The following is a 24,398-nucleotide window of genomic DNA, read 5'->3' on the forward strand; positions in this document are numbered from 1 at the left end:
CACCTTGTGGTATTCATTTTCTACTGGGTACTGTAAGAAAAAGATAAGAGGCAACGTGTAAGGCCTCTATCTCTAACAAAGCGCAAATCTCTAACAAAGCGCAAGGATCACCGAGGGATTTTACAAGTGCCAAGACCGGATTCACAAATGCAGTCGATCAGCCACAATGTCTACCATTGCTGCGTTTCTCTGGCTTCTTTTAGGACACAACTGGCTTTTATAACAAATGGTTTGGCTTAGCCTGCACAATCCACCTGGCTACAGCAGGGTGCAAAGCAGGCATTAACAATTAACAATCAACAGCTGCAATGCCACGTGGTAGCTTAACGTAGACTGCACACTGTGAAGAACAGAATTCTTAAGAGGTTCAAACCGTTTAAAATGTAGGAACCTTTTTGTTGCGTGCCGATTTGTTCCTTCCACAAATGACAATCGAAAAAGTGCCGCCTGCAGTAACTAAACCAGCTTCAGCAAAATTCTCCAGTCCAATGAAAGAATACATGGCTTTCCCATCACGATACCATCCCCTTTCGGGCACATTGCCCTCAGCTTTCTCAGCACTGCTCAAGAGAAGAGCGGCAAATAAGTTCCCAGCCCTCCCAACACGGCAGCTAAGCGACATCAGTGCAAGCTGTCTGCAGAGAATACAGAAGGGCTGTCTGCTGAATAAATGGGGATTCCATAACCTACCTTTTCAGTACCCAGGAACAGCATGTGCTCACAGAAGTGAGCTAAGCCTGGCAGCTCCCACGGATCAGACATATACCCTACAAACAGCAAGAGACACCTTAGTAATGAGCAATTTCCACAGGCAACACTTGGCTTATAGATCCATCCGAACAAGTCTTTTTAACATGCATTTATCACAATGTGGCTTTCATGCTTGACGTCAAAACCTGCGGCTAGTAAGTAGTAGACAGACAACAGTCCACAATCTGCACGGAGAGTCAAAAGCAAATTATTCCCCATTGACTTCGATAAAAGCTGCTGGAAACGAAAGCTTGAATGAAGACTTTACTCTCTGTCTACTACATGCAAACGTTTCTTGTACTAAGCGATGCAACACTGACTGCCGCTAAAGCAGCCTTTTATGGCCACCAGATACACAAGAAATTTTCCTTTTTTTTTAAGTGGAAGGCTTGATCCACAACATAAAGGGGAAAAAAAGTTCCCCCCGATGATCTGCAGAGTGACACTAACCCACTTGGACATTGAGCGCAGCAGCGGCCTTGTCTGTGGTAGGATCACTGATGAGCAGCACTTTCATTCCATTGGCCAGCTCAAGGCCTCGGTAGAGGTTCTTGTCCGAGTCAGACTGCTTTATATTGTCGTGCGTGCGCACGCCCTGGTCCACATCAATGGAGGGCATCGTGTAGGCTTTGGTGGATCCCCTCCTTGCCAAGAAAAGCCTGGAAAGTGGCACAAAACACCCATTTGTTCACTGCCACAGCTTACGGGACATCCTTGCCCCCTTGAAGTGTGACCCTTGCTACTGTTGCCTGGCACTGACAGTGCCAAAGCTATTACCAGAACACACAACCGCAGTGTTATTGCAGTCTACCAAACCAATGGCACCGTTCCGAAGCACACGCAGCCGAGAACCGATGCCAAAGAGATTTTAAAAAGAGCATATGTGCAAGCCAACTGCTGCACCCGCCCACATCGCTCAGGGGGCCATGAGGACAGAGTATGTACAAGTTTGGTTCATTTGATAAGGCCAATTTTAATGCAAAGCATAAGGCAATCAAAACAAGGACTCGAGGAGCAAGAGGGAACTTCTTGCACTGCCTCTGTGACGCCACAAAGACTAGTCTGTGCTATTGGAAACCACAGAGAAAAAGCCACTGCCAAAAATTCTCGGGACACCCAAGTCTGCTCATGTGCTTTGAAGGTGGAAGCCTAGCATACTATTGCGACGGGTACCTTTAATATACACGTCCACCCATCGACACAGCAGCCACGCTATTTTATTGCCTTAAATTGATTTTCATTCACCTTATTCCCTACATAATTATTCCATCTCAATTTATGTTCATCTGCCTTAACCCCACCTTACCAATCATTACCTAATATAAATCACAAATCAACCACTAATTATTATTTGTAGTCCCATCTGGCATGCTTTGGTTCGTTTCTGGCCTTGCATGCAGCTTCCGCCACAACAGTCACGTGACTTTCAGTATGATTCGTGTCGGCGTCCCCTATGACGGTCACCTTCCACGTTTGATGAAGCATATAAGGCTTTCAGCCTAATAAACAAGGTTGTGTGATTGCAGGCTCGTTTTTATAGCACTGCTTGAATGCTAGCATGGAGTGAACTAACCCTGTTCTTGGTACCTGGCCAATGATGTCGCTGCCAATGTGGAGCAGGATATTTGAATGTCAATATTTGCCATCTGTTTGTTGTGCATATGTGTGACACGCTGGGATGTTCAAGCTGCATAGGAAGCAGGTGTGTGAAGCAGAAAAACACCACATCCACCAGCCTAATTACTACGTCCACTGCAGGAAGAAGATGGACTTTCAGCCACTCTGATCCCGTACTACTGGAATTCATTCTTCGCCCTGGAACTCGTGTATTTCAATTATTGAGCTTTCTGCCTCCCCTTACTTCGACCACTGTCCCTCGGTAGGCTAGCCATTGCTCGGACGGTTCCCCTGGTTCTGAAGTCCGCCACATTACATGCTCACATATCTTTCTCTTAATTTGAGCAAACAAGTCTTCCTGCAACTCTTCCCCCCCTCTGTGCGCTGAAATCTCGACACATGGGGGGCATTTTCACTTTCCGGCTCCATCTGAAAAGCGACCACTCCGGCCGGAATCGAACCCGCAATGTTCTTGGGCCCAGCAGCACACCGCCTGGGCCACTGAGATGCCAATGTGGCGGGTTAGACCTTACTTCTATCATCTTTCTATTCATGGCTCGTAATGCTGACCTATGTTTTCTATCAAAGTGTTTAGCAACTTCCAAGATTTCTACTCCTCAAGTCATCAGACGAAGTACAGATTGGTCGAATACCGTTCGTTTTTTTTTTTTTTTTTGACTGCACTACTTCAGAGTGCTCGTGCACGCCCACCATACAAATCGCACACCTCACTTCTTCCTCATGGTTTTAACCAGCACTGACAACTTGTCTAGGCTAACTATGATCATCCACCTCTTCTGGTGTTTCATTACTCAGGCCTGAGAGAATGCATGCCCCCTTAATGTCATTTTTTATCTTTAACCCCTTGTGGCTGGGACCTTACACCCACTTTTCAGCCATTCCGGTCCGGAAAGTGGGTAAAAGGTCCGGACCGGCGCGGCTGGACCTTTTACCCACTGCGAGAAAAACCACGAAATTTAACCTTGAACACCCAAGTTGGGCTACTCCGACAGCAGAAGACTGCTACGGCTGCGTTGCCGTAGCAGGCCCGTTGCCGTAGCAGGCATGGCCCGACAATGAACCGCAAAGGGTGAACCCTACAATTACGCTTTCTGGGTACAGTTCCTGAAGACGTCACCACCAAGGCTCAAGTGGCTTGAATACCTCTCTATGTACTACTCATATCCCTGACATCTCCTAGCCAAGATTCCTAAATACCCTCCATGAAAAAGCTCTACATATTCTCGGTCGCAGCGCCCGCTTTTCAAATGGAGGCGAAAAGCCATAACACCTGTGTTTAGATGTTTCGAGCACGTTAGATCCACCAGTGGTAAGAATTAATACATAGCACTCCATTGCAATGCGACTTGTAGCCCAAACGTAGCTTCGGCGTGTGAAACCCCCAAAATTTGAATTTCAAAGATGGTGTCTCCTTGCTCGACGCCCCTCCCGATAGGAAACTTGCCCACTCTTTTTGTGAAGGATTATCATGCCCATACATACTCCGTACACTATATCCTCCGAGGGCCCCAAGTAAGCCTCCTTTACTTTGTAGTCTCCTAATGCTTCCATTACTGCAGCAGTGTCCACTGAATCAAGCGCTTTTCCACAATGTATAAATGCCATGTTAAGGGATTAAGTGGATAAATCTGATCCCTTATTGGGTAGCCTCTCCTAAATCCAGCCTAATCTCTCGGAAAGTGTCATTTATGCTGTTCACTATTACGTTGGTAAACAACTTGTATGCAACAGAGTGCTAGCTGACGGATATGCAATTCTTTAGCTCGCTCTTTGACATCCTCTAGTTGTGACAACCGAGTTGGCATTTTTTTTGCAGGCTAGCACATTCAAAGTCCACGGAAATTTTGAGAATAATTTTGCAAGCTTTCCCAGCACAATGGGCACTACAGTGTAACAGGAAGTTGACCTATATTGGTAGATTACAGTGCCGTTGATACAAACAGTATAGCACATACAGCAGCAGTTGCTTATAACCACAGAAACTGCCAAAAGTGTGAAAACAAGTACTGCCTCCTCCATTCCCTTTTCCACACTACGATTTGTGACATCCCAAATCTAAACTGCGAAGCACGGGATTAATGGAGTTTGCCAAAGCATTTTTCAGAAACAAACACTGAGGCAGGGACATGAAACTGCAAAATAAATTATTGCAGGACTTTCTTAAAAGACACAAAAACCTGACAAACATAAAATAGGCTGCCTCAGGCCATGCAGTAGGCTTTGTTGCAGTTTCGATTCTGTTGAAATTCTTCGCCTCGCATCCAGACAGTCAAAAGCAGGGTTCATAGAAGATTCAGAGGCAAGAATTAAAGGATATTCAAGGACTTATTATTGCATTTTCAAGTGTGCAACGCAGTACACATAGCAACTTTTGGCAGCACGCATGTACTCCTCAGCTGGCTTTAAAGGGGCCATGAAGACACAATGCAAGTTTACTTCATTCTAAAGATTGCCTCGTTAGAATAGCAGTGACACCATTTGTAATGCAAACTTCACTAATGCAAGCTGTATATTGAGGAAGACAGAGAATGGCCATGCGACCCACTAGCTACTTTTCCTCAATGAACTGACGACGTATTATGGGCAGCTGGTTGCGATTGGCTGAGGCCGACAACATCCAACACAAATTAAACAGGGAAGTTTGCAGAACAAGCTATTTACATTTAAATTTATCGCAACTTCCATTTATAGCAGTAAGAATGGTGGGTTAAACAATGGAAGTTATGAATGAGCATGTAAACAAAGCACCACCAGTGTGTACAGTCCGCACTGTCCCGGTCGAAGCTGCACAGCCACCGGGAGCGTTGCGCTTGTCTGCCACAGCACTAGCCAAATGGCATAAGCGAGATCGCTGCTTAGATGAGCCTGTTAGTCAAACATACCCAATTTATCACGAATGACTACTATCAACTGTAGCAAAAGTAAGCCAGGCACAAATCTGGTCAGACAGAGTAATTGCGGACAGCGCTCATTCAGAGGTATCATCCCAACACCTGTGGATGCAGACAGTAAACAGGGCATTAAGATGTTTCCCCACATGCAGCAACTGCAGCCAACCTATTAACGTTTGTTTTAGGACAATTCCCTGAATATGTCACCGCTGATGCCACGAACACACCGATTTAGAGGGAAAATTAAAATTCTGGCTTAAAATGCCTAATTTCTCAGTGAATAAAGCATCATTTGCTGCCGGACAAGCGTTGGGGGCATTCCAAAACACCGATATTTTTTAATAAAAACAAACTTGTATTTTTTGGTCCATTCACCTTGAACCTTTTGAACCAGTTCACAGCAGTGCAAAGCCGGTTTCGCCATTACAAACAATCAGTGGAAAGAGACCTGCGCTTTCTTCACCCGCTTCTGCACCTGCTCAGCAAGGAGTGCAGGCAAAGCCATGAACTCGGCCTGCACCTGCCGGCACCAACAGTGAATTGAACGGCGCGGTTCAGGTGCCGCGAGCTGCACCACTGAAATGAATGGAAAAGTGCTGCGCCGCCTGAACTGGTTCACGTGGTGCAGGTGAATTGGACGGACCCTTTGTCTTCATGGTCCCTTTAAGACTGCTTGCGGGTTTTGAATGTGAAAGCTACGGGTTTCGAATGTGAAAGCTTACTGCTACATCGAGTGTATGGTGCCGTGAAAGTATCATAAAAAAGGACTCGTGACTTCTCTGTGTACAACTCTTCATTATCATTGAACCGGCCCCACATCCACTGAAGGGAATTGGCCAACGACGTTTACTGCTTCCTTCAGTGGCAGGAATGAGAATCGAACCCAGGGGTGAGCATTGACAAACAGTGATTTAACTGAAAAAGTGTGGTAGTGCGGGCTTGTTAGTACATACTGCACATCTGAACAACAGCGCTCGAACGGGACAGAGAAGTGACAGGACAGGGTGCTGTCCCATTTAAGCACTGTTGTTCAAAGTGATTCAACCACTACTCTGTGCTGATGCCAGACGGTACACGGCTTTCAAGCTTCACTTACGCCTGCTTACACACACTGAATGCAAAAGCCCCATAGCTTCCACTGGTGATAGTTTACTGCAACATGGCATGTGTGTCATGCTGATTCTATGAAGCTACTATAGTACAGTTTTGTAGCCTTTCAATATGGAGATCCGAACGGTCTTTGGACTGGTCACAGACCCACTAAACGGGACTGGCCAATCATGTCGACAGCTTCCGTTAGCTCATGGCAGAATCACTAATTCCAATTCGGCTGGGATTTCCATATAGCCACCCCAATTAACACATAGCACTGAGGGGCATTGGCCAGCGAAGATGACAGCTGCCACAAGAGGCCCAATGTCAATTCACAGTTCCCATTGCCATAATGCTTTTGCATTCAAAGGACGTAGGGAGACTTAAATGTCCCCAGTAATATTTTTCGGCATTCATTGTCCCTTCACCTCATTCTACGTTTACTCTTTTGCCTCCTGCCGCTTTCACTCTATCACCTTGAGCATCTTACTCCAGCTTAAATTTAGTTACTGCTGGAACCTCACAAACCCAACTAGTCCATTAAAGGCCAACTGTACCCAAACTTCACCTCAGCCAAATTTATTTTGAACGTGCAGTACATACCGACAAATCAACTAGGTCATGAGTGGCAGCCCCATAAAACTCCTCGTTAATCAGTCAGAAGCATTTGAATTAGCTCCATAGCCCACGCCGCTGCACCTGGTGGATCGCGAAAACAGCCATGAAGCACATGAGATGTTCCGGCCTGCCTGGAAAACCGGTCCAGCTCGAGCACTACCCCATTGGCTGCCACACGCGCATGAGTGCTGCTGGCCGTCCAGCCTCCTGCTAGCTGGCCACCACACCACTTCAGCGTGGCCGTAATGGCGCCGCTACTTAATTTCACTTTCAAAATCACCGATTTCGCTGCGCATTTGCAGTGTGCATGCGCGTATTTCAGCTGTCATGTTTTGCATCTTGCAGTCTTTTTAGGCAGACTATATGAAAACAGGCTCTTCAAAAAGCTGCAATTTTGAGTGCAGTTGGCCTTTAAGCAATGCTTCCTGCCCAAAAGCTGCTAGCGTAAAAACCTGCATAGAACCTTTTTGCTACTTTCGCTATCTTAGCTGTGCAGTTATGTCCCCACCGACAGTGCATAAGCTTGGCGTACAAGGTACGAGAGAACATAGGAGCAGCAAGTATCACGCTGGGAGCTGAAAAAATAAATTCACGCAGGCTGTACATTTATACTGCTTTACACATAATGCAACAATCTTGGGCATTTAGCTCCTTTGCCCCCTATCCAGGCCCCCTCCTTAACTCTGGCCCTTGCAGTGCTCATATTAAAAAAGCATGTTCTGAAAGCTCTAGCTCCAAGAAACACACATTCAAAACCCTCATTATAGCCGATTTTCGAGTATGAAAGACACACACATTCAAAAGCATTTTTTTCCTTCTCATGCTGTCAAAGAACTAAGCCTTGTTCCAGGCACTCACTATTCCCTCACACAAGAAATCTTTTTCTGAAGAAATTTTTCACATAACTTTTCTAGCCTGTGCAAAAGGTTACTAACTGTGCAGAAGGTTATACCCCTGTCACACGGGCACTTTCAATCGCGATTGAGTCAATCCGGATCGAGCTCAATCCGGATCGGGCCTCTGCTACACGGCAGTTTCAATCGCGATCGAGCTCGATCCCGCTCGAACTCAATCCTGGTTTCTCAAACGCAATCGAGGCTTCCAAGCACGATCGAACGAGAGCGGCGATACTCTCGTCCCCGTTGAGTGATGGCACAGAATGTGACAACTTCAACTAACACCACAAATTGTGTCAAATAACTTGACCCACATAAGCGTGAGGTAATATTTAATAGTTACGTATACCTACGACCGCGCCAAGTTACCATACGCCGGCCGCAAGTACATTGTTAGCGCCATCTAGCGCACACGAATGCAACCCGTGCAACTTCTCGATCGCGATTGAAACGTGCCGTGTAGCAGCGGCAGTGCGTCGAGCGCGCTCGAAAACTCGATCGCGATTCACTTTAATCGCGATTGAAAGTGCCCGTGTGACAGGGGTATTACTAAAAAACAAACTCAGACATGAATGTCAAGAACTTCACCTCACTCCCATCTATGCTCTTGCAGCTTTTCGCACAAAAGGAGTTTGGATGCTGCTGCAACTAGCCCCGCAGGAAGTGCCACTGACCTGTACTGCATTGCCTTATATAGTGGAGATATTTTGCAAAATACCCAAGAACTGTCTTCCTAAAATGGAGAGCTAACGTAAGCTAAACTGGAAGGGAGATTGATAGATGCTGAACTTAATTTCAATATGACCACTAAAAGAACTGCTGAAGGCAACTAATATGTGCATCAGTTTTAATACTCCCCTAAATGCAATGCTAATTTATGAAACAACTTTCAGCCATAGTTGGAGCCATGAAATGACTCCCAGGTAAGAGTTGCAAGTTTCAGCCACACTACCTTTACTCGGCAGCCAAAAAGTAAGGAAAAAAAAAACCGAATCTTTAGGCACTTGCTATGCAAGAGCCAATCATAACAAAAATATTGGTGTGCCCGTTACTTTTATTTAGTGTGGATTAATGAGACGCCTTTCTTTGCTTGCATCACTGCGCACAATATCCTGACGTGCATTTTCAAGATGGAATAATCACACCTTTTGTAGCTCTACCGGTTTTCGACAAATCATGCAAACTAAGTTCCCATACGGTGCCGCACAGCCCTCCTGGGCTATGGCCAAAGTGGTGGGCTGAAAATCGTTTTGCACCACCGTGAGCACAAAAAGGGAAGACCTCGCCGGCATCAAAAAAAAAAGAGTGAGAAAAAAACTTGGCCACCACTGATGGGAATGCTTTCACCCATTTCGCCACCAGGCAGGCAACCAATGCAGACTTGGTTTGTTTCAAAACAGGTAGCTCCAGTAATGGGCTAATTGAACGCATTTCTGCCTTTGCTTCCTTTAGCGATGGTTCGAAGCACGCTTCGAACCAGAGAAATAGCACCCAATGAAATTAAAAATAAAAAATTGGCTGTGCACCTGCTAGCGCCCCTGCAAATGCCATCGAGAGATCTTCTGCCGCCCCTGCCATGCATCTGCTTCACCTCTCGCATCTGCGCACCTTTCACGCTGTTCCCCTCCCGTCTCCATCCACCGATTGGAGGTTTGCGGAGTTCAATTTTGATGTGTTCGCACTGCTGGCGCGACATCTGTATGGAATGTTGGGACCTGGCGCTTGAGCCACGAGCGTGAGGGTCGGGCACAAGCCTTCTTTGTATTTCATGGTTAAAACAGTGTTTTCAACACATTTTTAATCTGCTCTCATAAAAATCAAGCACACATACTTTTTATGAAAAGAACACTGCAAACAGCAGTTATCTATTGATGTTTTTCCTCAAATAAACCTAACATTTTTTTGTGTAACCATGTTGACAAACATGGAGCAATTCTGTAAATTTATTAGACTGAAAATGCTCTGCCTATAAATGGCTCACTCAAGAATTCAGTTTAACTCTTGGCCAGGCAGCTGAATCGAGTGACAGAATACATACAGACCAAAATTTTTGCGTTCAAGTAGTGCAAGAAAACTATAGCCCTAGACTATAGTTTTTAAATATGAAGGCATACACATATATATTGATTACAGGGCCTAATGCAAGTCTGAAGCAAAAAGTACCAGACTGCCAAATGCTTTTAGCTCACTGCTGTTAAGCGGCAAATTAGCTAATGAAGCAGCTTCCACACACAATACTTGATTTTAGTTTGTCAAATACCATAATCTAGTCACAAGAATCCTTCTTTCCACTTTGTTAATTCAAAAGAAGGCTTTACTGCTTAAAGTGTCAACTATGGCACCAACAGAGTCCTGGTCGCTAAGTAGAGAATTAGCTTGGAGTATAAAGGGCACTGGGGCAATACTTTGCACGTAATACATTAACATGACTCTAAAGTGTGGGAACAAGATGGCCTCCACTGGTAGTTTACGATATCGTGAATACAAATACATCACTTGCAACAGCAATAGTTGCTTAGCAATTTAGAAAATGTCAAAAATGTGAAAACAGGTACCGCCGCCCCACACATTTTTTCGCACTACAATTTGCGATGTCACAAAATATGAATAGTGAAACGGGATCGACGTAGCTTGCCTAAGCATTTTTCTGAAACAAACAGTATGCCCAGAACATAAGAACTTTTGTTGAGCAAATGTAGTTTAAGAGACACGAGCTTCAGCTTTTAAACATTTTTAAGCACGCTTTGTCACAACTGCTGGTAAGATATGTTTCAGTTTTGGTCTTGTTTTGGTTTGGCTTGTGCAAGTAAAGTTGAAACACGACAGCTATTGCCAACAGCGGCGAAATTTTAAGATTACTACAATGGACCTTTTTCCAGTAGCGATCTGCGCATGCGCAGGCTGCCGGTCCGCCATTCTTTGCAGTCGCCTCAGGCGAAATAATCAAAAGGGGGACCCTTCAGCTTGCTGCTTGGGGAGCGGCTATGCCTCCTAGGGCAGCACCTCTCTATTTCCTCTTTTTGGGCAGCTTGCAGCGAGTACAGTTGGCAAAAGGCTTGTCTATAACGCGTGAGTGGCGTGCTGTGGACTGCGCAGGAGACATCTAGTGATGACGCCTGGTTTGAGACCCGCGGAATGTAAGCATGTGTGACCCGCATCAGCGCGACAGCTGTGTCCCTCCCCGCTGTGCCCATCGCCTTGCCCTCCGTACCTTCTTTCACCGTGAGAAGCGTTGTCTGCACTGCCGGGCCGGAAAACAATCAAGGAGATTAGCGAATAGTAGTACAGCGTTGGCTGAAAACGCATCGCTGCCGGTGCTTTAGAGTGGCTAGATTTCGGTGCGCGATTGCTTGCACAGTGCTTAAAGCATTGCGGCATTAGCATTGACGTGCAAAGCCGAGCCTAGAAACCGGATAGTGGTGCACGCGGCACTTATGCAGCTATTGGCAGAAGGGTAACGCAATGAACAGCTGTGCGCCAAAGCTAATGCAGACCAAAACTCTCACAGCGCGCGCTAAGGCGGGTAATCTCCGCTTTTGTTTCCCAGCCAGGCAGCGCAGGCATGCAGCACTTATTACGGCCGAAGAAGGTGTGGAAGCCAAGGCGACGGGCACAGCAAGGAGGGACACAGCCGTCGCGTCGATATGGGCCGCACAGGCTCACTATCTACCTATCCCAAACCAGGAGTTGTCACCAGGTGTCTCCCGCGCAGTCCGGAGCATGCCGTTCGAGCGTTATAGACAAGCCTTTTGCCGACTGTACGTGCCCACAAAAACGGCTTTCAAAGGAAAAGGGGAAAAATGTTTTGAGGCTGGCCATGCCGCGAGCACTTGACTACCAGTGAGGGAGCAACAAAAATAAAAAAAAAAGGAAGAAAAAGGGGTGCTTCGACCCCTGCAGATTAGTCACACAAGCGTGCGCCTGCTACCATGACATTCATGTGAAAGGCTAGGGGTCAGGTGGGTGTGGGAGGGACTGCAGGACCAGGACAGTTCTTGCATCAGTTCCCTGAAAGTCAAACATTTTTGGGGGCGTGCCTGACTGCCAGTTTAGGTTTGCTGTAGCGGCCAGTAGGAGGACCAGTACTGGAAAAAGGTCCATTGGTTGTACGACCTGTCAGGCAACTGTGTGGTATTTTCTGCACCCTTTCCTAGGTAGCAGCACTGCAATTGCTTGTTGGACTTTGTAGGCCGTCCCTCTTCACGTTGTGTTACGTGCGCTTTTACGTCACGGAAAACTGGAAGGGAAGCGAAAATGAATGCCAGCTTTGTTTCTCAGCAAAAAAGCCTCGGTGGCCGGCATATTTCGCCAGCTTTAAGTGCACAAACAGAGACAGTTGCTACAAGTGACAGCTAGCATGGTTTGTGGTTTCAATGCGGACTGCTCTTCCTGTCGGCTGATTCTGATTTACTCGCCCACTGACGTGGCCACCTGCTCTAGACGAACAAGAGCAATGCAATTCTAGCGACATTCGGCATTGCCAGTGCCGAGAGTCCTCGCTGTTGGCATCAGACCACGACTGTATTACCGGGTGCAACCTTTCCCACAGCAACAAAGTGGCTAGGAAGATTCCCATCTGAACCGAAGCCCCTGTTCCCGCTCCTTACTAGTTCCCACAAAAGACTCAATAGCACCAACTCGGACCGGCTGCATAACGCTGTCAAGCGGTACAGCATATGTTGAGCCCTCAAATTACAGACTTCTCGTATTGCCAGCACAAACAAAACAGATCTAAATAAACAGCTCTCGGCAGCTGTGAATGAAAAAGAGCGCACACGATGGCGACTCGGCGAACGGGCGAGATGAGGCACCGACGCGGTATGCTCCAGCAAATGGCGCACAGCAAATGGAGCGACAAATAGCAGTTCGGTAATGAAACGGTGTCAGACACCTGCAGCGAACCTTTCATTTGAATGTACCGCGGCCTCAAAGACCGTGCGTTCACACAGGCGTGCTCACTCGACGCTACACGAACATATTGTTCGCGCATCCCTCCCTGACCGTCACTGCCCGACAGAGATGGTCTGAGCCCTGCAGCCCGATGGTCGCACGCGCTCGACTACGGCTAGACTGAAGAAAGAGGCACTGTACCTCCGAGTTGGCAGTACGAAGCTCGTGTAGCTGCTGCTTCGTACTATGGAACTCCAGAAGCGCCAGCCGGAGCAAACGAACATTACACGGGACACGCCCGTTTGAAGAATGAATGGCTGCACCGGCTGCCACGGAACATCGGCTGGCGCATCAACGCTGCCCACACCCACGTCCGCGAGCCACTGCGCCACAGAAACTGCGCTAACCACACGTACCCAAGCGGCTCTAGCTGCGCTCCAGAAGCCCCACAGTTCCAGCACACAGGCACAGGCAGCGTTCGCTCAAATGACTGGCTCTAGCCGGAGCTCTAGACGCTACCTGGCTCTACTTGGCTGGATACCTACCAGCCACCCTACGTCTAGGCTGGAGCTACGCTCACGCTGCTCACGCATATCCGCCAAAAAGGTCCTTTTTGGCAACGTTTATCGTGGTTTATCGCGACGATGAAGTTGAAGCTCTCTGTTTATGGTTTTTATGTAGAGAACTTTTGAAACTGCGAGGCTGATTTTCACTAGTTGGCCGTAAAAAAAAACTATTTGAAATTTTGTGCAAATTTACTTGCAATGATTTTTTTTGCTGGTAGTAAAAGGATAAAACTGATATTTCAGGAAATGAGCCAAATTAAATCAAGTAAAATCCTGTACAATCCAACCCACAGTACAGACTTGGTACAGACGGTATGGATGGTATGGACGGGTTCACCAGCTGGTCGTAGGGACGTCAGGACGTTGGCCGTGATTACGGCCGTTCGGACTATGTTAAAATGCCATCAAGGATGGCACTTGGAACACGTGAAGTTGGCGCCTATACTTCGCTGCAAGACGCATAGCATGGCAAACGAGAGCGGTGTACTGGACGTTTGAAGTGCTAATCAGAGCTTGGCTGGCTTTTTGAATGGGACGATGTCATCAGCCAAGGGCTCGGAGAAGCGCAGCGACGAGACCGCGGTTAATCCTGTCATTAAACGGATATCCTCGCGGATTCTTCCCGGAGCTCTGACAGCTGCCAACAAAGATGCTGTTGATTGGTGAGTCCTCGGCACCATTTTTGACCGTCGCCTCTGGAGCCGCGTTATGCTCGCCGTGGTGATGCGTAGCAGACCATATTGGTGGTAATGTAAGCTTTACTTCCAGGGGTTTTCAATCCCTCCTGGCTTACGGCTGCCACAAGCACGTAGTTGTTGTCGACACGAAGTTTGTAAAGGTAAATAAAATATTGAGGCTCTCGTTTCTTGAAACTGATCTCTGCATTTTGAGACAAGTGAACTGAAGCACTTTTGATTCGTTTGCAGGTCTTCCAGACACTTTCGGGGCATAAGCACAGCGTGACCAAGGTATGGATGCATGGAGTTCAGGCTGGAAGCTGTTGTTCAGCATGTTTGGATTTCTGGAGGGTGAAATTGATGGGATAGACGCCCTTGCGCACAGACTTTCTGTTGCAATCTACTTGCAGATGTTTCTAAACACTGAGGGTTAAAAGGAAGTTCTGGAAGTGTTTCTTCGCGCGCTATTATATTTCCTTAGTAACGTTGCGGGAAATGGACACTTCTGTTAAAAGCATCATAAGGTGTTCGCTTTCTGTCGCCACCGGTTTATTTTTTGGGTGTGGATGTTGTGCCGGCAGCCAGAATTTTACCTTTCCCGGATATTGTGCCGGCAGTGTTTTTTTTGTTTTGTTGTTTTTTTGAACACACTCGCTAAATGCAATACAGCCGGCACAATATCGGGGCAGGTAAATTGTAGGTTACGCGAAATGTTGCGGGCACTACACCACCATAGGTGACTGGTAAAAAGCGCAAAGGCTCATGGGTATGTCGTCTGCTCCCGCCACTTTTGGTTCGAGATCTCGCCCGCCCTCCCGTACGCCGGCGGCTTTCACACGTGTCTGTGCTTGTTGTTTATTTGTCGCAGAGTGCTTACTTTTCAGAAAAGCCCCTAGTAGGATTCATCGTTCTTATACATTGAATGCGCAATGCATGAGCTTTTTTTTTTTTTTCGTTGGAAACAGATAAACAACAAGCACACGTGCGCATGAAAGCCGTCGGCGTATGGGAGGCCAGGAGAGCTCTCAAACCAGAAGTGGCGGGACTCCTTTGCACTTTTTACTGGTCACCTATTCGCTGGTTGCGGCCATTCTGCCGGCATCTTTTTGCCAGCGGTTGGTATTTTGCTATCTCCCGCGCAGATGCATTCGTGCATGCTTTATACCCCTGTCATACGGGCACTTTCAATCGCGATCGAGTTGATCCGGATCGGGCGCTGCTACATGGCAGTGTTTCAGTCGCAATCGAGCCCGACGTTGCTCGAACTCAATCCTCGTTCCCCAAGCGTGATTGAGGCTTCCAAACGCGATCGGATGAAAGCGGTGATACTCTCGTCCCCACTGACTAATGGCACAGATGTTGACAACTTCAACAAATGCCACAAATTGTATCAAATAACTACCCAAATAAGCGAGCAGAAATGTTTATATAGTTACGTATACCTACGACTGCATAAAGTTACCAGACGCTGGACGCGAAGGACATTTTTGGCGCTGTCTGGCGTATGCAAGATCAAGCGGTGCAACTTCTCAATTGGGATTGAAACGTGCCGTGTAGCGGCGGCGGTGCATCGAGCACGCTCGAAAAGTCAATCGCGCTTCGCTTCAATCCGGGCTGAAAGTGCCGGTGTGACAGAAGTATTATTCACATATGTATTTTAAGCAAACTCCTTCCTAAGCAATCCTAACCTAACCAAACCCATATCCTACCCCCAACCTAACCTAACCCAACACGTACAGGCAGGTCTCAAACAATAAAGGTGGAATGCCACAATTGGAGCGAGCAGATCTGTATTACCCAGTACCGAGTTTCTGAATAAATATCCACCATGAATAAAGTGAAGAAAATCACAAGGGACAAAGTTAATAAAAATAAAAACGAAATATGGAAGAAGGTGGGATCGAACGAGTGACTTTGGGATCAGAAACCAGAAGCGCATCCACTGCTACACGATAACTACAGCCTATATAACCTCGCAGTGGTAGATATACCAGTCACAATGAAGAAAACCTGAACAACCTATCAGGAGGCAGTGCCGGCAAAATATTACTATCAACTAAAGTGGCAGCTGCCAGCAATATAACCACTTCCTTATTTTTTAACCCCAAGAAGTTGCTTCTTATTTCTATTTTCACCTATTACATTGCATTCCATTCAATATCACTTGTGTGCTTGAAGACATTTACAGTGTGTCTGCATCGGTAGCTGTAAAACAGAATGCGCATGCACAAACTGCTTTGTTCAAAAGCAGGCTTTTAAGACTGCGTCAAACCTTGGGTTGGCTTTATCTTAATTGCTCAGTTTACAGTGTAATGTGCATATGTGCCATACCTTGCAGGCACTGGTTTGGCTAGCTCGCATGGACAAATTCCCTTTCTTCAGAAGAAATATTGTGCGGCATTATACAGTAGGCTCCGGTTAAGACGAATTGCTCTCTGGTAGCCTACACAATGCAAAAAACACCCACTTGGATTTCTGATAATAAAAACAAATTTTCACGGTCCCTTCGGGTTCATCTCTAACGAGAGTTTACTGTATTAGGAGTGTGAAGTATTGGGAGAGCGAAGTAGAAAAATTACCTCCAAAACCGTTTGGCTGCCAGGCATATACAGGATGTTGCAGCGTCATCTGAGCCCCTTTATATATTTTTTTTTTTTTCAGGCAAACTGCTAGCTTGTTCGTTCTGAAACTTGGCTCGAAGGTTACGTTTCATGAACCAGTTTGTCCAACTTGAAGATTGGCAGCTGCACTTGCCGTATTTCGCATTTGGGTAAAAATAATTTTTGCCTCTGCGAGCTCCGTCTGCAGTGACTGGCAAGTGCATGTTATGAGTTGTGCCATGCTGTAGCTGTGCCAAAACAAAATGGCCTGCCTCCCGTAAAGTAGTTCAAAGCTTCCAATAACGAAAAAGTATTTTGATTCTAATTTGAAATGACCAGGTAAGTGCAGTCTGGTTCTAATCATAGAGTTAGACAAATGACCCCCCAAAATGGGAGCTTAGAGTAAAATTTAACTGCAAATAAGTGCGTGGTTTAGCGCAAGAAGTCATTTCAAGTGTCTCAGACAAGGTTTCAGCAGCCTATACCCCGTGGAAATCCTTGGGGCACACTTCTGTGGCCCATAGTACATTAAAGGAGTACTGACACAAAATTTCAAAGCTGTGATAACTATGTAAAACGCTTCCTTTTTATCAGGAGATATCTCCCAGCAAGTTTCAACAGCAACAGTTCAGCAAAACATATTTAAAATCCATTTTAATCTTCGCCCGCACGAGAAAGCCCAGAGCGGGCCGACATGACATCATGTGCTACTTGCCCCAAACTGCCGACGTCGGTGCTCCCGTGACAAAGCCGACGCGCTGGCTGTGGTTGGCGCGCGCTGCTCGGGCGTGTGTACACGTCATGGTTTTGGGACTGACGTCATGCTGCCCGGGCCTGTGGGGACGGCGAAGACCTCGGCCGGTCTGGGCTCGCGCGTGCGCTCGCTCGCGCGCGCTTCCAGAGAGGCAGCGATGCGGCAAGAATGGTGACGTCATGTGATACATCCTGTTATGGCGGCCGCTCGGCGTTTTTCAGTCGAAACCGAAACTGGCACGAATAAACGACGCCGTAAATGAATGTTTACGCTGCGCTCGACCGTCTAATCTGTCATTCTATGATTAGTGGGCTGGTAGGCACGCATAGCAGTGAAAAAAACGTAACACGAAAATTTCGTGTCAGTACTCCTTTAAAACAATTGGAGCACATCCTTCGAACAAAAGCCAACCAAAAAATTGCAACAAATTATTTAACTTTTTTTTTTCCAGTTACCTAACAGAAGTTTACTACACTGCCACTCCTGCCTGAAAACAGTATCAGTGGTCACTGAAAAGTTTCAAATTTGAATTAATAAATAGTCATGATATTTTTTTCTTTGTGTCGCGCTGCCTCCTAATTATACCTGCGATCATTTTTGTCCATCTTGCACTGTTGTGATTTCTACATTGGGGCCTGAAATTTCAAGCAGTGGGCAGGCTCATTTTTTCGCTTGCCACCCTTGTGTGCACTCGAGTGTCCTCCAAAGGGGGCGGCAGTGGCATAGCCAGAAACGCCCCTCTGGCTAGGCCCAGGTAGGCGGACAGTTTCTTATCCACACAGCGCTGCCAGTGTGCTGTTTGCATAGTCGCTGGATGTGTGTGCAGGTGAGCTGGTCTCGCAACTTGCACTATCATGACCTGGTGAACCCGTACCATCTGAAGCTGGCCAGTGCGGACACTTCTGGTGTCGTGCTGGTCTGGGATGTGTCGCTCGCTACAGTCCGCAGTACCCTTACAGAGCCGGATCGCACCCTTCTGGGCAAGTACAGTACCAAAGAAAATTCACTTTTCGCCCCCCTCCAAAATGTCTTCTCAGCTCCCTGCTGACTTGTGCACTTATAAACAAACTGTCCTCGCCATTATTCTTGTGGTCAATGAGAAATAAGGCAGGCAGGACCACTGTGTGCGAGGCAATAAAATGCCCCCCATTCTTGCATGCACCCCTCCCTCCTCCCCCTCGTTCCGCTTTGGGGTCTGAGGAGTATGGTCTCTTTATCCTCCTTAGCTAGCATCACAGTAAAATAAACCTTTGTGTATTTATGGGCCCTTTTTCTCAAGTTTACTTCTTCTCTTTTTTTTTCTGCGGAAGTTCTATGCGGGAGGTTACCTATATGGGTTTGCAAAAGTGCACAACCACCCACACGGCACACTGGCCAGGGAGGAGCGCACAGTTGGAAAGGAAGCTAAGAAGCTCTAGGACTGGAGTAGGAGAGACAGGTTCCTCTCAATTCCTTTTCTATTTAGCTGTGCAGTTTAGAAACTACTGTTTCTGTATTGCGTTGCTAAAAAATATTGTGAGCACACTGTCTACCCTAAATACCTGGTGCATAAGGCAGTTTCGAGCTTATTTCTTGAGAATTCAGGTTTATTTTTTTCTTGTTTAAAAAACGTTTTTATCATATAATAACAACAGGTAAACAGCTGCTGTAAGGAAGTTTTTTTACCATCATTTTTGCAGGCAAAATTATTTGTACATAGTCAATGCAGTGCACAAGTTGTTCAGCGGCCTTTCTTTTTTTCCTTTTCGCTGTCTGATCATTAACAAAAAGAAAACAGTTGGAAGGGGGGCAACCAGTTGGATTACGTTAATGTGACAGCAATGCCGGAGCATTAGTTTTCCCCCTTGTTGCCTCTTCTGGGCATAGTGATGGGACACAACAGTTTGAAACGAACATTAGTGCTGAGGCATCACCAAATGGTGTTGCCTTTGCCGATTGATCCCAGCTGCAGGTTGACTAAAGTAGGAGCTTTTGTTTATTTCCAGACAGGGCGAGGGGGAGTGTAAAGACATAGGAGGCAGTTTGAGCACTCAATTATGCATGGCATGTTTGGCATGCGTTTGCTCAAAGCAGACATCCTTACGCTTCAAACGTGTAATTGCAATTGACAGGGGCCATCACGAAGGATTCCATTGCGGGTTTGTACATTTCAGCCTCCTTTTCTGCCTCGTGGATGTATAAGGTTGCGGCAGCCCTACCAAGCCGTTTTGTGGGGAAATTTGTGTTTGCTTGGGAACCTTGGTTGGGATTACTGTTGACATATCCTATAGAGTAACAGGTGGAAGCAGAGGCTTCGGAAGTGTCTATGTGTGGGGGTGTTCAAGACAGTCGCAAATGACGGTGATGATTTTTAAAAGCTTAAAGACGCCTTTTGCTTGATTCCCATTTTTCTGCTACTGAGATGGGCCACTGTTTCACCTTTTTTTTTTTTGCATTTTCGTGTTTTAGAAACCAGACTGTTTTTTTCTTTCGATGTTTCAATATATTTTCATAGAGGTCAACCCTGGCTTTTTCATCTGAATCCTTGATAAAATTCTGTTTACTTTAAACAACAGCTTTTTAGCCACTTTAGGCATTCTACATAAAGTAATAATTATGACTGGTATTCACGAGTGATAAAACTGACACGGTGAATAAAATTATGGGAAGGGAGTCGCTTACAGGAAGGTTGTAATGTATCAGCGACAAATGACACGAAGAAAACGGGGGGAACGGGGCTCCTTGGCTGGGCCAGCGCTGCCCTCCCTCCAGTTGCCTCCTCCTGCTGCTGCCTGCAGAGCTGGGCTGGCTGGCCGACCCCCACCTGCTGCTGGCCCTGTACTCCCTGGGCACCCTGGTCCTGTGGCACGCTGACACGGGGGCCCCGCTGTGGAGGAAGTGCTATCCAGACTCGCTGCTCTCCTTCTCGCTCAACCCCTTCTGCGAGGGCACCGTCTGCTGTGAGCCCTTCTCTCTCATCCAGGGGGGGCACGTGGGAAGGGCACCCCTGCTCCAAGTCACCGGGAAGGAGGATTCGTAAAGTGGGACCAGAGGGGATTGCTGCGTTCTGCTATCGCTTGTGGGAACACAAGTTGGATCGATGCAGGAGGGGCTTGATTGCCAGTTGTTTGGCTTTTGCTACCAGCAGAGCATCTAGCAAGGCGTCCTCGACCAGCTTCCAAGAAGTGATCCCGGCACTAAAAGTTGGAAGCAAAAGTTTTAAGAACCCAGATATATGACTTTCAAGGGGCCATGTGAAAAGACATAATCCAGGAATCATATGATAAAAGGTTGCAGAGGACAACTACTCTTATGCATTGAGATGTGAGACACATTGCGCTCTTTCACAATCGACAGGAAGTTTTGAAAGAGGGCCAATGCATTTACTATTCATGCTCTTTAAGCGCCGAAGGTCAGCTGATAGATGGAGACTTGGGCCTCATTTACATGGCTGCGACAGAAGCACACGGCCACCTCACGGTGAGCACATTTGGTGGCTCTTTCGACCACAGTTGCCGTTATCAAGGCACTTGTTTGGCATGCACATCGAACTTAGCCTGTCTACCCTCATACGCAAAGGGTGCTCCTTTCGAAGGCCCCCAAAGTGGATTTCAAAGTCCAAAAATAGTAAGCATACTCGCTCATGCTAACAAAAGTCATTACCCCGACGAGACAGAACTAGGTATCTGTTGGCTCGGCGGCTTGCGACGATATTGAAGTCTGACCTCGTCCGAGGCGAAGCACTCATTTTATAGTTGGCCACCTGAGTTCGCTTCTATGTCTGCAATTTTTGACAGCGCGGCAGCTCAACCCACGTTTGTTTACAGCGTCGTCATTACCATGGTTACTTCAACAACTGTGTCACACATGATATGCCCCCCCCCCTCCCCCCCCCCTTTTTTTTTTGAGCAAACTTCCCAGTTTTTGTGGACTTTAAGCAGGAGGTACTGCGTATACCGTGATTGCGGAAGTCAACTTTGCATGTGCAAGAGTTCCCGTGAACGGTGACTTGCTTTTACCGTCGCTGTATGGCTCCCTAGGCCGGCAAAGTGTCTTGATTAAATCGATTAACGCAAATTCACTGCGCTCAACACTTCATACAAGTAATCTAGTAATCTTAGTTGATGTTGTTTATTACGTTATTCATGCTAAATGATGCTCGGGAGTGCAACAAGTGACAATTTTTTTCATATGGGCGAGCAAAATCTCCGTCCCTGCTCCTAGCCTCCCACGCTTCAAATGGTTCAGATGCGTTTATGAACTCTCGAAGCTCTTCTATGCTTTTAAAATCGTGTTGGGCGTATAATGAGGGTATACCCGTATATTCTGACAAGCTGCAAATAATACATTTCTATTTAACAAAGCATAAACGGCAGCTCAATGAACATTCATGTCAGTTCCAGGAAGCAAACTCCACTATAGGGAAATGCAAGGCATGAAATTTAGCCTGACCTTTAAATCCTTAAATCCTCGTAGTTTGCCTGTACCATACCTGCTTTGCATTTGCCTGCAGGTTGTTCCTCTCCCGGTACTAACAACTAGGCTTGTGCGAATAGTAATATTTTAGTTCGAAGCGAATAGTCCTTGGGGTCGAATACTTTCGAAGCCAATTTGAATAGCTGTCAGGTGTCACTGAGCTTCCTGTCACTGAGACACTGAGCTTCCGATCCTGGCGGAACCGTCATAAAAAGTTTTATACAGTGGAATCTTGATGATACGTTTCTGGGTGATACGAACTTCGGGATGATACGAATTTCTGATAAGTTCCGGCAAAATTGCATTGTTTGCAATGGGAAAAATTTCGGCTGTTTTGAATGGACCTGTGCGGCCCGGAGGATGATACGGACGAGCCGGCGAGGCGCCCGACTGCCGAGCGAGCAAGCGACGGCGACGTACGGGCTCTCTCTCCCCTCTTCGTCGCGCTCTTTCTCCAGGAACGGCCGGGCTGTTGTTTTCTGCTCGCGAAACCACCCGCACGCTGCGCGGGGCGTGGCCGGCCGCGGCAACATGGCGGGGGCTTCGGTCGCGAAGTGGTGCGGGGCGCTCGAGCGACCGCTTCTAACTGCTCTTTAAAATGCCACTTAAAAACTCACAAAAATTTTTGTGCGGTAAATGAGCTAATCATGTGGGCAAAAACGGTGCTATAAAACATCATCCGCGCCGCTAGTGAAACCGCCCATGAAATATCTGCCGGGGTGCTCAGCCTAAACATCTCCGGCGGGGCCAGCCGGCTGTCTCAAGCACTTTGAAACTGCCGCTGTGAGGCACCCGCCTCCCCATTGGCGCAAGCCGTCAGGCTCCGCCCACTGCTGCGCGCGGTGCACATCATTTTCTGAGCGAGGCAGAAGCTGCCACGCACGCGGAACCATTCTGTAATTTTTCGGCAATGCAACACCAACTCGTCCAGGAATGTGCACTCATCGACAGGGGCGGGAAAAAATCTCGCACGCAACGCCGACGTGCACAAATCGCATGCAAAAACGCGCCGTGCGGTTCACGCTTTACAGCGTGTAGTGCATGGGCACCGTGAGTGAGGAGACGGAAGTCCAGAAAGGACCGCTCGGCGACATGGAGGTTTGAAACATTTTCGTTGTTTGAAACAAAGAAACAGGAGCCTCAACTATATTTACATACTACATGCGCGTGTAACAGGGCTGCGACAACGCTCTGAATGTGGCTTAGCTTGTCTTTGCTCCACATGTAGTCAAGATGTAGGCCTGACGCCAATGGCACTGCGGCTTGCCTAACGAAACCGAAACTTGAACGCAGTTTTGATATTCGTTCACCCCGAATACTTCGAAATATCCAAAATTTTAAATTCGAGTCGAAGCTAATACGAACGCTGTAATATTCGTTCGAATATTCGAAGCGCCTGAATGTTCGCACAAGCCTACTAACAACCCACGAATTTTATCTTTAACTCTTTCGTTATGGCGGAAAAACGGCTGATTTTGAGTGCTTCCACAAAACTATTTCTTTCTCTTGAGCTAGTGGACACATTTAGCATTGCTATGCATGGAATTGTAGCTTATAGAAAGCAGTTTTCTGAAAGGTACAATTATTTACAGTTTATTAGTCAAATAATCAAAAAAATGCACAAAAAAGTATACACGCAACGTATAAAGGCGATTGTAATGAGCCTAAAAATTATATTAGAAATTCTAAGATATACAAATTGTTCCCACATTTCTTGGCTATGATTCAATATATATATATATATATATATATATATATATATATATATATATATATATATATATATATATATATATATATATATATATCAATGCTGTACACCAAGTTTTGTATTTTTCTGGGCCCGTCAACCTAGTGGAACTGACGGCTGTGCCACTCCTCGAAGCCACTCGAGTGTAAGTCGGTCATGCATCCAAACACACTTTTTTGTGTTCTGACACAAAATCCTTTTCACTTTAGTGTTAAAAAACCAGAAAAAAAAATCCAGCGCTCTTGAGAAGTGTCGCGCATTGCTCCGTAGCGGTAATCTGACACGAGTGCCAGGCTATCATGAAGGTGATAACACGATATGACGCGGCGCATTTGGCAAAACATCCCCACCATATGTTGTCCAGCTCTTACACATCAATGTGTAAAGCCACAGTCGTCAGATAGGAAGCCCGTTTTGTTTATATAAATACAGCCCAAATACAGCGGACGCCGTTTTCGCACAACTCGCCACTATCGCGGGTTCAAATTTCACTCTTGGCGCGGTCTCTGCATGCGAAATATCAACAAAACATCGTAAAATCGAAAAATGAGTTGTCAATAAATACGCCAGATGGCGTTAGTTGTCCGACAGGCGCCGTTTTTAGCTTTCACGGGACGTTTGAAAGCATCGGAACTCCATGTCCGATGGCCTATGGCGCCGTAAGGAAAGAATTAAACATATGCATGTGCCGCCAATGTCCCTGCACGCACAATACTAATCTTAATTCTGAAAAGGGCATTTCATGCCACATATAAGCGTATAAGTAGAGGGCAGACCAAAATTGGCCCAAGTGTGTGATAACAAAGATGCACTGGCCATGA

At 46.7% G+C, this 24,398-nt stretch overlaps 2 protein-coding genes across 4 annotated transcripts in view; one reads left to right on the plus strand and one right to left on the minus strand.

Annotated features, from left to right (window-relative positions):
* Nucleotides 1-13,348, minus strand: part of Ide (Insulin degrading metalloproteinase) — a 99,187-nt gene extending 85,839 nt beyond the window's left edge. Inside the window, exons 1-4 of one of the 2 annotated variants that reach the window (XM_077688252.1) lie at nt 13,192-13,348; nt 1,201-1,409; nt 691-767; nt 4-30 (exon numbers count right to left, since the gene is read on the minus strand). In XM_077688252.1, coding sequence (XP_077544378.1) covers nt 4-30; nt 691-767; nt 1,201-1,369 — 273 coding nt within the window. In that variant the 5' untranslated portion in view covers nt 1,370-1,409; nt 13,192-13,348. Of the gene's footprint in view, nt 1-3; nt 31-690; nt 768-1,200; nt 1,410-12,976 lie in introns of both variants that reach the window. The other variant, XM_077688251.1, reaches the window with a different exon arrangement.
* A 278-nt stretch (nt 13,349-13,626) lies between these two features.
* The window catches only part of LOC144156297 (WD repeat-containing protein 11-like), a 76,353-nt gene continuing 65,581 nt past the window's right edge, over nt 13,627-24,398 (plus strand). For both annotated transcript variants that reach the window (XM_077688249.1, XM_077688250.1), the window contains exons 1-5: nt 13,627-14,003; nt 14,110-14,179; nt 14,268-14,309; nt 18,199-18,352; nt 20,150-20,311. In XM_077688249.1, coding sequence (XP_077544375.1) covers nt 13,879-14,003; nt 14,110-14,179; nt 14,268-14,309; nt 18,199-18,352; nt 20,150-20,311 — 553 coding nt within the window. In that variant the 5' untranslated portion in view covers nt 13,627-13,878. The remainder of the gene's footprint in view (nt 14,004-14,109; nt 14,180-14,267; nt 14,310-18,198; nt 18,353-20,149; nt 20,312-24,398) is intronic.

This window comes from Haemaphysalis longicornis, unplaced genomic scaffold (assembly GCF_048455015.1).
Source record: "Haemaphysalis longicornis isolate Haplotype H1 unplaced genomic scaffold, Haemaphysalis longicornis Haplotype H1 scaffold_1, whole genome shotgun sequence".
In the NCBI taxonomy this organism is placed as follows: domain Eukaryota; kingdom Metazoa; phylum Arthropoda; class Arachnida; order Ixodida; family Ixodidae; genus Haemaphysalis; species Haemaphysalis longicornis.